The sequence below is a fragment of the Primulina huaijiensis genome, chromosome 10 (assembly GCF_012295235.1).
Source record: "Primulina huaijiensis isolate GDHJ02 chromosome 10, ASM1229523v2, whole genome shotgun sequence".
NCBI classification, from domain to species: domain Eukaryota; kingdom Viridiplantae; phylum Streptophyta; class Magnoliopsida; order Lamiales; family Gesneriaceae; genus Primulina; species Primulina huaijiensis.
In genome coordinates, this window is record NC_133315.1 from 20,339,902 (window position 1) to 20,352,972 (window position 13,071).

Sequence of the window (13,071 nt, forward strand, 5' to 3'; positions counted from 1 at the left end):
TTTTTTTTTTTTATCAAATTGACATTGGCCTAAATCTATTTCTCACAAAAATTCCTATAAAATCATATTAAATTTTATTATACATATCTTCTATCAAAATCGACTAATAAGAAATATTATTTTTATTCTAAAATATTCTTTTTATACTATGTATATTAATCGGGTCGACCCATGTTACACAAAATTATCATTCTTGTAATGGAAAATATTAATTCTAACCATATGAGACACAATATATCTCATCTAATTAAACTGTCCAGATTTGAATCAGACCAAATCAAAAGATTCGTTTGGGCAAACACATATCTCAAACAATAACTTTTATTAATTGTGTTGGATTTCAAGTACATGAGGCCATTTCAAATTCTGCTTCATTTTCAATTCAAACGCATCCTTGAGGATTTGTGGTTTCTTCTTCATCACCCAAAGCAACCACCAAGAGAGTATTTTCAACGTAGATCTAACAACAATTTATGAATAGTCGGTTCGATAGTTCGGAAAATCCAAAGACCAACACTGCATCGGGTGAATTCAAGTCGGTCTGCTGCAAGCACAACCGTCCCTTATTTTTTTTTTTATTAAGAAAAATAACTAAATTCAACGGTCCTGATTTAAAACTAAAATATAGAAACTTTAATTTTAAAAATATGATGAAATCAATTTAATCGTAAACTGAAAAATAAATAAAATAATTGCACAAATTACAAACACCCCATCAAGTTTGTATTTATATTATATATCACACCCTTATGTTTGTATTTATGGATTAAATGTAAGAAATATACAAAGGCGATGAGTATGTAATGTTAGAAGTTGTTGGATTTGTTTGTTATAAAATATATGCAATATTCTAAATAGTTAATATGATAAATCTCAGATGAGATAGATATGTAATTAAGATATATCAATAGAATTTTCAATCATAGAAATATCCATAAAAAATAAAATATGGATCATGTAAAGCCAATAATATATCCCAACATGATGGATTACGGTGAGATGGGAGGGCTATATTTAAACGTCTTAAAAAGTTATTATCTATGTTTTATGCAGATTAAAAATTAGAATTGTTTATTAAACATACACAAAATCTTTTCTTTAGACCATCTTATAAGTTATTTTAATAAAAAAAGGTCGAAATCATTAAAACATATTATTTTTATGTCAAAAATAATAATTTTCATCACATATATTGATTGAATCAACCCATCTCACAGATATAAATTTGTGAGACCACGTCACAAAACACATACTCGTGTAGGGTATATTATGCATGCAAGGCTTGTAGATTACATTAGTATTGAAAGATCCAAAATATATCAATTTGTAATGGTAAGAATAATTGATGTTATTAAGATAATTTTATTTAACTTCAATTTATGTGTTAGCCCCACCAAAATTTTTCTCAATAAATATGTAGACCAGATTAAATTAAATAAACATTTAATCGTAATAGAAATGGACTCTTCCCTCCGCTTAGTTATTAAATATAAAAGGGTATATTATATATACAAGAATTATAAAATATCTGATCAAATAGAGTTTTTTAAGCTATTTATATAAGAAAACACAATAATATCATATGAATAAGATAAAAAAAAAAAAAATTTCTTCTAATTTTTAACAGAGCAGCTGGAGTAGCGTAGCTAGTTGTAAACTCGTAGTTTCATTTCACGAGCCTAGTTTATTGCTATTTCCTTGCACTCTCATTCATGGTACATGTCCCAATTATGTAAACAGAATATTAACCAACATATACAATCAATCAACTAATAAAAAATGTTGAAAATTCAATAATTTTTTTTAAAAAAATAACCTTTTTCGTGTATTTTAAATATATTTGGGGAGATATTTTTTAAAAAATAATCAACCAAGTCTATTTTCCTAAATATAAGAGGGGTAGTAGTTAGCAGCCCGATTGATTATAATAATACCCATCTCCAGCTGGATTTTAAGTTAGATCTGGGATGTCTCTAAGTAAAGCAGCTACTTATCAATTTCTCAATTCATAATATTCAAACTCAATAGCTAATAAATGTAATATATACTCTAATTTTTTTGAAAATATCAATATTTTCAAATTCAGTAAATTATTTAAATAAAACACAATAGATCACCAGTTTTTACTTTTCATTAACCATTTTACTTAATGCATGAAGGGGAAGATATTAAAAAACGTACAGGACGACCAATTTTATTAACAAGGAACAAAAATTTGCATAAAAAAGTATTNAAATGTTTCAACTCCGGCAACGAGTGATGGCGCTGCATCCGCGGGAGTATGGATTAGCCTGTGCGCCGGGGCGGCAGTTGTAGTAAGACGCGCCGCGGCGAGAGCAGGGCACACTGTCCCTCTGCAGCGCACCATAGCTGATGTACTTTCGGGTGAGTAAGATCCGCCGGTTGGACACCGAATCCAGCTCGAACTCCACGTCTTCATCGACGAGGCACTCGCCGACCGAACCCTTGCATCCGGATCTCATTGCCGGCATCATCCACACAGATGCATCCCCGGAACCCATCGCCGCCACCGACACTCGGAAAAGCAGCAGAGATGAGATTAAGAACAGTAACCGCAGAAATTCCGAGCAGCCTGCCATTTCAAAACGCAGAATACAGACTAAATCCGTGCTTTGATTTCTACAAAATTATCCTTGTCTATTCGATGATGGGGGCGGAGAGAGCCTACCTACATACACGCGGAGATTAAAGTAGAGAGAATATGGGGGATAATAAATGGATTTGGGAGTCTGTTGTTTTTACAATAATGCCACTGAAATAATGAAATTAAATAAGTAGAGAGAACTTATAACTTTTGTGTTATGTTGAGTAGGAAGTCGGTGTTTTCCGCGTCTCATAACCGACTATTACTACTTTCGTAAAGCTACCTATCAATTTTATAATATTTGTATTTTTATTAAAATTTAAGACGTATTTAAATTTATCACATTTTATCAAAATAAAATAATTAAGCAAATACGAAACTTAATCAAATTTTTGTATTATGTAAAAATTTAATATCTAATCTAATACACACTATGTGTGTGCTACGATTATTATTGATAATTAAAATTAAATCAATATACTTTTAAAAATAACCGTTAAAATTTCCTAATTATAGTCGTCATTGTCGTAATATAAATCTTTTGGTATTCAATTAATACAATGCAACACAGAACCGAGATGGATGTGTCAAATCTTTCTGTTTATATGAGCTCTCGAGGAAGATAAGCTATTATCATATTCTTAAAGTAATTTTTATTCGTTGAACGACGACCAACGTCGAATCACTAAGGCTGACTTTCATCCTTACTCGACGGGTGGATCTTACATTTAAGCGCCCTTCTACCTTTGCACTCTGGGCTAATCTCCGTCCGATGAATACACAAAACCAACGTCGAATCACTAAGGCCGACTTTCATCCCTACTCGACGGGTGGATCTTACATTTAAGCGCCTTTCTCCCTTTGCACTCTGGGCCAATCTCCGTCTGATGAATACACAAAACGTCGTTTTGTGTATTTTTTTTTATTTTTTTTGTAATGATTAATGTTAGTATCCTGTTTTAAGATACTCAATCAGTAGTATTTATCACCTGGTTATGTTTTCATTAAATCATAGATCCATGACATGGATTTTTTCAAACCAGATTGGCAAAATATCCTACTATAAATGGGTATTCTCTCCTATTAAAAAATATGTATAAACCATAATCTCCTGGTCTTGCTATATTTCTCCATTTCTTTGCCATGAGTACTTCAGGAAATAACGAAGAAAACCCAACAAGAAAGGGTAAAGGTCGCCGAAAGGTGACGATGGAGAAAATGGAAAATGAGTCTAACCTCCAGGTTACGTTCTCGAAAAGGCGCAGTGGGCTGTTCAAGAAAGCCAGTGAACTTAGCACTCGTTGTGGTACTGAAAGCGCCCTGGTTGTCTTCTCTCCAGGGGGAAAACCCTATTCTTTTGGCCACCCGAATGTCGAAAGAGTGATCTCCAGGTTTCTTGGTGATCAAAATGATCATAACTTTCCCCCACCAACTGATCAATTAAGATCTCTCGAGGCTGAGCGTAACATGATTGCAAATTCAACCGCAGAACTGAACCAAGCTTTGGATCAACTGGACCTCGCGAAAAATCAGTCTAAAGAACTGGAGCAGAGAGTAGGCAAAATCATACAGATAAAGGAATTTAACTACCACCAGCTTGACCAGTTACAAAGAGAGGTGTTGGACTTCAAGAATAAGTTCGGAACTGATGGTGGAAAAGATAAAAGTTTCACTGCAGGTACTCCGAGTAATTTTCTTGGGCCAAACCCCAATCATGGCACCACAACAAATTTTCAATTGGTCGAACCGGGAATCAATATTTTTGGTAGCAATGCTCCATTGGATTCGAACGATCCTCTTTTGGCAGGTACCTCGACGAATTATTTTCTAGCTAGCCCCTCCGGGTTATATTCTAGCTCTGGCTTTGTGAATCCTAATGCTCCTTTGTCCACTAACGCGATTGCCACAATCCCAATGAATTCTACCGAGAACGAATCAAGTGGTATTGCCCCAGGGAACAACGTTGGTGGTGCTAGTAAGGAAACCTAGCTGCATGCGTAACGTTTTGAAGGAATCGGCGTGCAACCGTACCTGTGAAGACTCCTTAATAATTATGGATTTGTGTTTCTTTAGTGCATGATATGTGTGAATATGTATTTGATCCATCGATTAATCTTATTTACTTATTTATTTTATTTTCTATATATATTGTTCCTTAATCTATTCATCGTTAATTCTATAAGCGGATTTAAAAATATACAGATTCATAGTTATATCAATCAAGTTTTATAACCCACAAACTTTAACTATACCGATTTATTTTTACGCCTAAATATATATCCGATCACATCAAATATTAATACACAATATCAAATATATGTTATATAATTTTTTTTAAAAAATGATCATATATTAGTTAGTACTCCAATTTTTTAATTATGGATTTCCTGGAAAGTTTTTTCTGCGGGGAAAAAAGAACCTATTACACAAAATGAAGCTGCAAATACTCAAAATTATATTAAACATCATATAGATCTAGTATATTTAATATGTCTCAATCCAACTATCTAATCTTGAAGAATTTTTATTTATTAATTAGTATATATGGTCAATGTAGTTTGGACTCCGTTTCATTAATGCATTAATCAATGTCAAATGATTGGAACTCAATTCTTACTTTTAATTTTGGCTAATCGAAGTTTTAGTTTATTTTATCTCAAATGCATGCATCAAGCATACATATATTGGCACTGGCCTGTCTCTTGAAGAAGGGATTTATCAGGGTTCACTTAAGACATGAATTCGAGATTTTGGTCGATCGACAATTTCTTTGCAGTATGAATCTTGATTTTGTAGATGTGTTTGTGTGTGTGTGTGTATCTATGTATATATGCAATTGAAAAATTCATATCCCCTCTTTAAATATTTAATTTGTTGTAATGTTTCATAAATTGCAAATTACATTTAATAGAAACGATACCAAGTAGATTAATAAAAAGGGAAAAAAATACACACATCAATCAATATTGCATCCATATATAAACTTAGAAATCATATCAAAGTAATGAAGGAATTAAATTAATATAATTATATTAAAAAAATAAAATCTTTCCATGGGAACATACAGTCGCTATCATTTGATGTGCACTGTGTAAACCCTGACACTAACGTAATATCTTGCAAACCGATGTTATTCAGGTAAAACACATTGGACAAGTCCAGTATGACAAGCTCGCCCGACAAAAATGATGATAGTGGTAATCGAACTCCTGACAATTAGCTAAACACTCACCTACTCCACCAACTTGAACACTCCTTAATTTGTTCGAAATCATGAACACAAGTTTTAGTCTCTTGAAAATACTAGTAACTTAATGCTTTAAAATGATAAACACTTGGACTTGGCACAAAAAAAAATATTTAACTAACATTTTTTTTGAACCCTTGTTTATTTATTTGTCAAGTAAAATTTTAAATTGATGAAGTAGATTAGCCGCTTGATTCATCTATACGATAAATTAAGTATGACGACATTGCTCACCGTTCCGAGTATAGGCTTCCTAAAATATCTCTCTTTTTGACAGTATATTATTTTCCTAAAATAATAAGATTTATATAAATATATTTAAAAAATTCCTACTTTTTTTACATAAACCTTTTAAATGTATCAAATTTTAACCAAATAAAATTCTTAGAAAAATATGAGATGCAATTATATATTTATGCTACAAAAAAATAAATTTAATACACGCGTCATGTGTGGTAACTAATTAAAATTAAATTAATAACCGTCAAAATTTTTCCTATATATAGGCTATCATATTATAATTATCTAGGCATCCAATGAATAACATCACAACAAACAACCGAGATCGAGGTACGTACCAAATCTTCTCGCCGATGTGAGCTTTTGAGGAAGATTAATCTATCATCCTTAGAGTAACTTTTATCCATTAAGTAGTGACCCTTCCACTCGGCAATGCCGATATCACTACGGACGATCTGGACTTTTGTCCATGCTCGATGGGTGGATCATGCAGTCAAGCGCTTTTTCGCCTTTCCATTCGAGGTTCAAATCTGGTCTGATGAATGAACATAATGTTGTGTTTTTTCTTTATTGTAATAATTAATTGTCAGTATTTTGTTTGGTAAAATAAATTTTTTGGTTCACTAATTTGCTTATTGGGTTTTGATACTACCTTTGAACTTTTTCGGCTTCTGGTCCTATTGCACCAAAGTGTTGAATGGTACTAGAAATGCTAATTGTTCGATGTCTTATCGGTAATTAGACTAAAATAGCCAAACACTAAAATATAGTGACAAAAAAAATTTAAACTTTTTGTGGACCAAAATCTAAAATTGAAAAATTTATCAGAAGAAAAAAATTGTTTTCCCTATTTTGTTTTAAGATGCTCAATCAACTGGTAGTAACCGCCTGATTCTACATCATTATTTTTTCATTAAGTGAGAGATCCACTGCATGGATTTTTTCGAACCAAATTGGCAAAATATCCTACTATAAATGGGTATTCTCTCCTTTACAAATGTATGTCCAAACCATAATCCACTTCTTTTTCTATTTTCCCGTTTCTTTGCCATGAGTACTTCGGGTAATAATGAAGATCAGAACCCAACAAGAAAGGATAATAATGATGAAAACCCAACAAGAAAGGGTAAAGGTCGTCGAAAGGTGCCCATGGCAAAGATGGAAAACGAAGCTAATCTCCAGGTTACGTTCTCGAAAAGGCGTAATGGACTGTTCAAGAAAGCCAGTGAAATTAGCACACGTTGTGGTGCTGAAAGCGCCCTAGTTGTCTTCTCTCCCGGAGGCAAACCATTTTCCTTTGGCCACCCGAATGTAGAAAGAGTTATCTCCAGGTTTCTTGATGAAGATGATCACAACTCTTCCCCAACACCTGACGAATTAATAGCACTGGAGAACGAACGTCACATGATTGCAACTGCAAATGCAGAACTGAACCGAGTTGTAGATCAGATGAATGTCGCGAAAAATCAGGCAAAAGAACTAGAGCCGATCGATAAACAACTGGGTAAAATCAAACAAATAAAGGACTTTAACTACCATCAGCTTGATGAGTTGAAAGGGGAGGTGTTAGATTTCAAGAATAAACTTGGAAAGGACGAAGAGGCAAAACACGAAAGTTTCACCGGAACTCCGTATACTTTTCTCGGGCCAAGTCCAAATCTTGGCACCGCAACTGATTTTCAGTTGGTCCAACCAACTGGTTCTAGTTTTGATCCTCGATTTGGCTCTAATCTTTCCGTTCAATTTCCCCATTGTTTTGGTAGTGGGGGAATCAATCTCTTTGGTAACATTGTTCCTTTGGCTCCATATCATCCTTCTTTTGCAGGTACCTCATCTACGACAAATTTCTCCGCCCACCCTGGTTATATTCCTATGTGGAATGCTAGTTCTAGAAGCTTTGTGATCCCATACACTCCTCTGGCCACTAACCCGACTGCTACGATCCCGATTAATTCTACCGAGGACGAATCGAGTGGTCATGTGATCCCATACACTCCTCTGGCCACTAACCCGACTGATACGATCCCGATTAATTCTACTGAGAACGAATCGAGTGGTCATATCATAGAGAACAATGATGTTGGTGCTCCTAAAGATAGAAATGAGTAACATTTTCTTGCTATGATTATGTTTTTCATTTTTTTCACTTTCGGACTCGATCCAATATTTTGTACTTGTGTGCATGATGTGTGTGATACAATATCAATTTCTTTGTGTGCATGTGTGTGATGCATTTGGTCCATTTAGTGTGTGCGTGATATGTGTAATGTATTTGATCCATCAATCCATTCTTATTATTATGGGAAGATTATATATATATTAATGTTCCGTTTGATGGATTATACAAGTTATGCCTGAACATATATCCGACCAGATCAAATATTGATATATTGCTCTAAAGTTTTTCACACCATGCACAAATAGCACCGCATGTAATATTTATATAAATAAAAGATATAAACTCAGAAATTCGTTTATTTTGATAATGTGGTTAAATGCAAACATAAAATTTAGATTGTTATTAGTTAATACAATTAATATTAATAAATATAATTTAAACTTCCAAAAATTGTGTGCATGTGCATTTTATGTGCGTTATGTGTGGAGACATGAAGTGCCTCAAGATATAATACATATACTAGTGTCCGTTTGCTGTACTTATATTATATATAGCAGTTGAGCTTATTAGGGAGACACCAATTTTTTTTTTCCAAAATTGCCCTTATATATATGTGTGTAGATTTTATTTTATGTATATATTAATAATTCTAAGCATTTTTCATCAAATTTGTACATATTTTTTTCAACTAACTATTATATATAGGATACATAACATTTCAATTTATTTATATATTAATTTAGATATAAAAAATCATAATTAAATGAGAAAAATATTTTTTATATATAAAAATCACAACTAAACTAATTTTTTGAAAAATAAAAATATATAATTTATATTTAACATATAATACTAAATATATTATATTACTTGAAGACACGCATCATATGTGCATTGATATTAGTAGACGTTAAAATTTTGTTGGTAAATAATTTTTTGTGAAAATTTTAGATATAATATTAAATTTAAAAACTATAAAAATGTATTTGTTTAATAATTTTTTAGGTTACAGATGATATGATTAATTAAAATTAAAAGATATAGATAAAGATTTAAAAATATATTTTATTAAGATATGTTAGATATAGATGAGATACACATTTACTAAAATAGGTTTTTATTATAATTTTTATTAAATAGAATGACATTTTTGTAATTGCAGTAAAAGAGTCTTTCTGCCTTTGCACGTCGAATATTTTTTGCAATGATTAATGCCAGTGTCTTGTTCTAAGATACTCAATCAGTTGTATTTATCACCTGGTTATGTTTTCATTAAATCAAAGATCCATGACATGGATTTTTTCAAACCAGATTGGCAAAATATCTTATTATAAATGGGTATTCTCTCTTATAAAAAAAAGGCTAAACCATAATCCTGGTCTTGCTATGTTTCTTCCCCATTTCTTAGCATGAGTACTTCAGGAAATAATGAAGAAAACCCAACAAGAAAGGGTAAAGGTCGTCGAAAGGTGACCATGGAGAAGATGGAAAATGAATCTAAGCTCCAGGTTACGTTCTCGAAAAGGCGCAATGGTTTGATCATTTCTACTGAGAACGAATCAAGTGGTGATGCCCCATGGAACAACATCGGTGGTGCTCGTAAGGATGGCCATGTTTTGAAGAAATATGTGGCAACGACGTGCAAATGTTTGTGAGACATTAATTTTAATTTGTGCGTGCGTGCGTTCTCTGTGTGTTATTTGCTCCATTTTAGTACGTGCGTGCGTTATCTGTGTGTTATTTGCTCCATTTTAGTGCGTGCGTGCGTGATACGTGTGATGTATTTTGATCCATCAATTAATCTTATTATGAGAAGATTATATATAAAAGTTTTGTTTGATGGATTATATAAGTTTTTAATACCTAAAATATACAAGGTGAATATATATAAATATATCTCATTTTATTTATAACTTATTACTTTTATTTTCTGTATATTATATTGTACATTAGTTTCTATTTAAATCAATTGACATTTTCTTTCGTATGTACGTACATCTAAAAATATTCAGTATCATAGTTATGTCAATCAAGTATTATCACGCACATACTTTAATTAAGCCTATTAAGTTGTATGCCTAAACATATATATCACACCAGATCAAATATTAATATGTACGTAGTAATTAATCTCAAGATATATTTATTTGATTTATGTTGAATTAACTAAATAAATGTCAAATTACTGGATCTAAATTGATAGAAAAAATAGCAAAAAAACCACTTATTTCTTTGAAAAAAACAGATTGCCTCTTTAAATATTATTATGAGCATAGCTGTCAAACTAACTACTTCAAATTAAACTAACTACACAAATATATAACCGGCTAACTATCATGTATATGTGTGTAAAACTCCCCCTCAAGGTGGCTTGTAAAGATCCTTTAGAGCCATCTTGGACAGTAGAGGAGCTAATCGAGCAATAGGTAAGGGCTTGGTAAAGATATCTGCCAGTTGATGTTGTGAACGTATAGGCAGCAGCTTGATTCTTCCTTCCTGTACTTTGTCTCGGACAAAATGGCAATCGATTTCAATGTGTTTTGTACGTTCATGGAAAGTTGGATTCGATGCTATATGCACTGCAGCTTGATTGTCACAGTAAATTGTTGCTGCATCAGTTAGAGGAGTTGAAAAATCAGAGAGTAGCTGGGTCATCCAAACTATCTCACTGGCCGTTGAAGCAAGTGCTCGATACTCCGCCTCTGCCGATGAGCGAGACACGGTTGTCTGTTTCTTGGCTTTCCATGACACAAGGGAATGACCAAGAAAAATACAGAAACCAGTAACCGATTTCCGAGAGTCCTCACAAGCTGCCCAATCAGCGTCACAAAAAGCTTTCAGCTGCAGGGGAGATGAAGCTGAGAAGAAAAGACCCTGTCCTGGATTCCCTTTCATGTATCGAAGGAGATGATGAACAGCTTGCAGATGTGGTGTGCGAGGTTGAGACACAAACTGACTTAGTTTGTGGACAGCGAACGAAAGATCTGGCCTTGAAAGTGTGAGGTACAGTAAGCGACCAACAAGACGCCTGTATTGTGTAATATCCGCGAGAAGCTCACCATCAGATGAATTCAGACGAGCTGTCGGATCCATGGGCGTCACAACAGGCTTGCTAGCCAGAAATCCCGTGTCAGCAAGAAGTTGCAAGGCATATTGGCGTTGAGATAATACAATGCCCGTGGATGATATTGCAATTTCAACCCCCAGGAAATACTTGAGGTTTCCCATATCACGAAGTTTGAACTGACTGTGTAAGAACTGTTTTAAAGATTCAATGAGCGCAAGAGATGACCCAGTGATAATGATGTCATCCACATATACTAATAGAGCCACGAATGATGAACCTGATCCCTTAGTGAAGAGCGAATAATCAGATTTGGATTGGACAAGGCCAAACTTCAGTACAACTTGGGAAAACTTGGAGTTCCATTGTCTTGAAGCTTGACGAAGTCCATATATAGACTTGTGAAGTTTGCACACCATATGGTTTCTGTTATCAGCATGCTCCCCCTGAAGGTGATATCCCTGTGGCAAGTCCATATATACTTCTTCAAACAAATCACCATTTAAGAATGCGTTACTTACATCCAGCTGAACTAGATGCCAACTCTTACATGCTGCCAAAGCAAGAAGTACTTTAATCGTGACAAGTTTCGCGACAGGTGAGAACGTGTCTAAGAAATCGACACCCTCCTGTTGGTTAAATCCTTTAGCAACAAGCCTGGCTTTATGTCTTTCAATCGAGCCATCCGCATGAAGTTTGAGTTTATAGACCCACTTGCAACCAATCGAGTGTTTACCAGCTGGAAGAGGAACTATCGACCAGGTATTGTTACTCTCCAAAGCAGCTAACTCAGTGTTCATGGCATGCTGCCACTCGGGATATTTGACGGCTTGGTGATAGGATGTTGGCTTCAAAACAGAAGATACATGAAGGACAAAGTCTTTGTAAGTAGGATTTAATTGGTCATATGAAAGATAGTGAGATAGGGGATATGGAGTGGCATGAACCGAAGGTTGCATGGGTTCAAAACCGTTCAAAAGATTGCAATGGTAGTCTTGGAGGTAGGATGGTGGCTTCTGAATACGAGTGGAACGACGAGGCTGAGGTGAGGATACTAAAGGTGCTGAAGCATGATCCTTATGAGGAGTGTCAAGATAAGCCTCAGGTTGGGCTAGGGGAAGCACAAGATCAGGGAATGGATCGACTGAGGGAACTAAAGGAGTGTTATTATGAAATGGGAAGATTTCTTCATGAAATATCACATCCCTAGAGACAAAAATCTGTTTGCTATCAAGATCATCTAATTTGTAGCCTTTAATACCAGGTGGGTATCCAAGAAAAACACACAACCGTGCCCGAGGCTGAAATTTCGATCGAGCTGCAGGAAGTGTCGAGGCAAATGCTAAGCAGCCAAAGACTTTGAGGCGCGAATAGTCAACCAAAGTATGATACAAAAGCTCAAAGGGTGACTTCCCGTGAATCATAGGTGATGGAGTCCGATTAATGAGATAACACGCAGTTAGAATGCATTCGGTCCAGAACGAAAGAGGAATGCGAGACTGAAAATACAAGGCTCGAGCCACATTGAGTAAATGTTGATGTTTTCGTTCGACCACAGAATTTTGTTGCGGTCGTTCAACACACGAGTATTGGTGTAAGACTCCCCGTTGATGAAAGAAATCAGAGAACGCTAGTTCTTTGGCATTATCCGAACAAAAACACTTAATATTGCATTGAAATTGAGTCTCAATCATAGCAAAGAAACGGGGAATTACATGAGCAACATCAGATTTTGATTGTAACAAGTAAACCCAAGTAAATCTAGTACAATCGTCGACTAAAGTCAGAAAATACCT

The 13,071-nt window shown here is 34.3% G+C and overlaps 2 protein-coding genes across 2 annotated transcripts; one reads left to right on the top strand and one right to left on the bottom strand.

Annotated features, from left to right (window-relative positions):
- Window positions 1-2,240: 2,240 nt before the first annotated feature.
- On the bottom strand, window positions 2,241-2,600 carry LOC140985993 (rapid alkalinization factor-like). Its single transcript, XM_073453921.1, has one exon. It carries the CDS (start codon window positions 2,598-2,600, stop codon window positions 2,241-2,243), a length of 360 nt encoding a protein of 119 aa, XP_073310022.1.
- A 1,148-nt stretch (window positions 2,601-3,748) lies between these two features.
- On the top strand, window positions 3,749-4,594 carry LOC140985994 (agamous-like MADS-box protein AGL62). Its single transcript, XM_073453922.1, has one exon. The coding sequence runs from the start codon at window positions 3,749-3,751 to the stop codon at window positions 4,592-4,594; it is 846 nt and encodes a 281-aa protein (XP_073310023.1).
- Window positions 4,595-13,071: the final 8,477 nt, after the last annotated feature.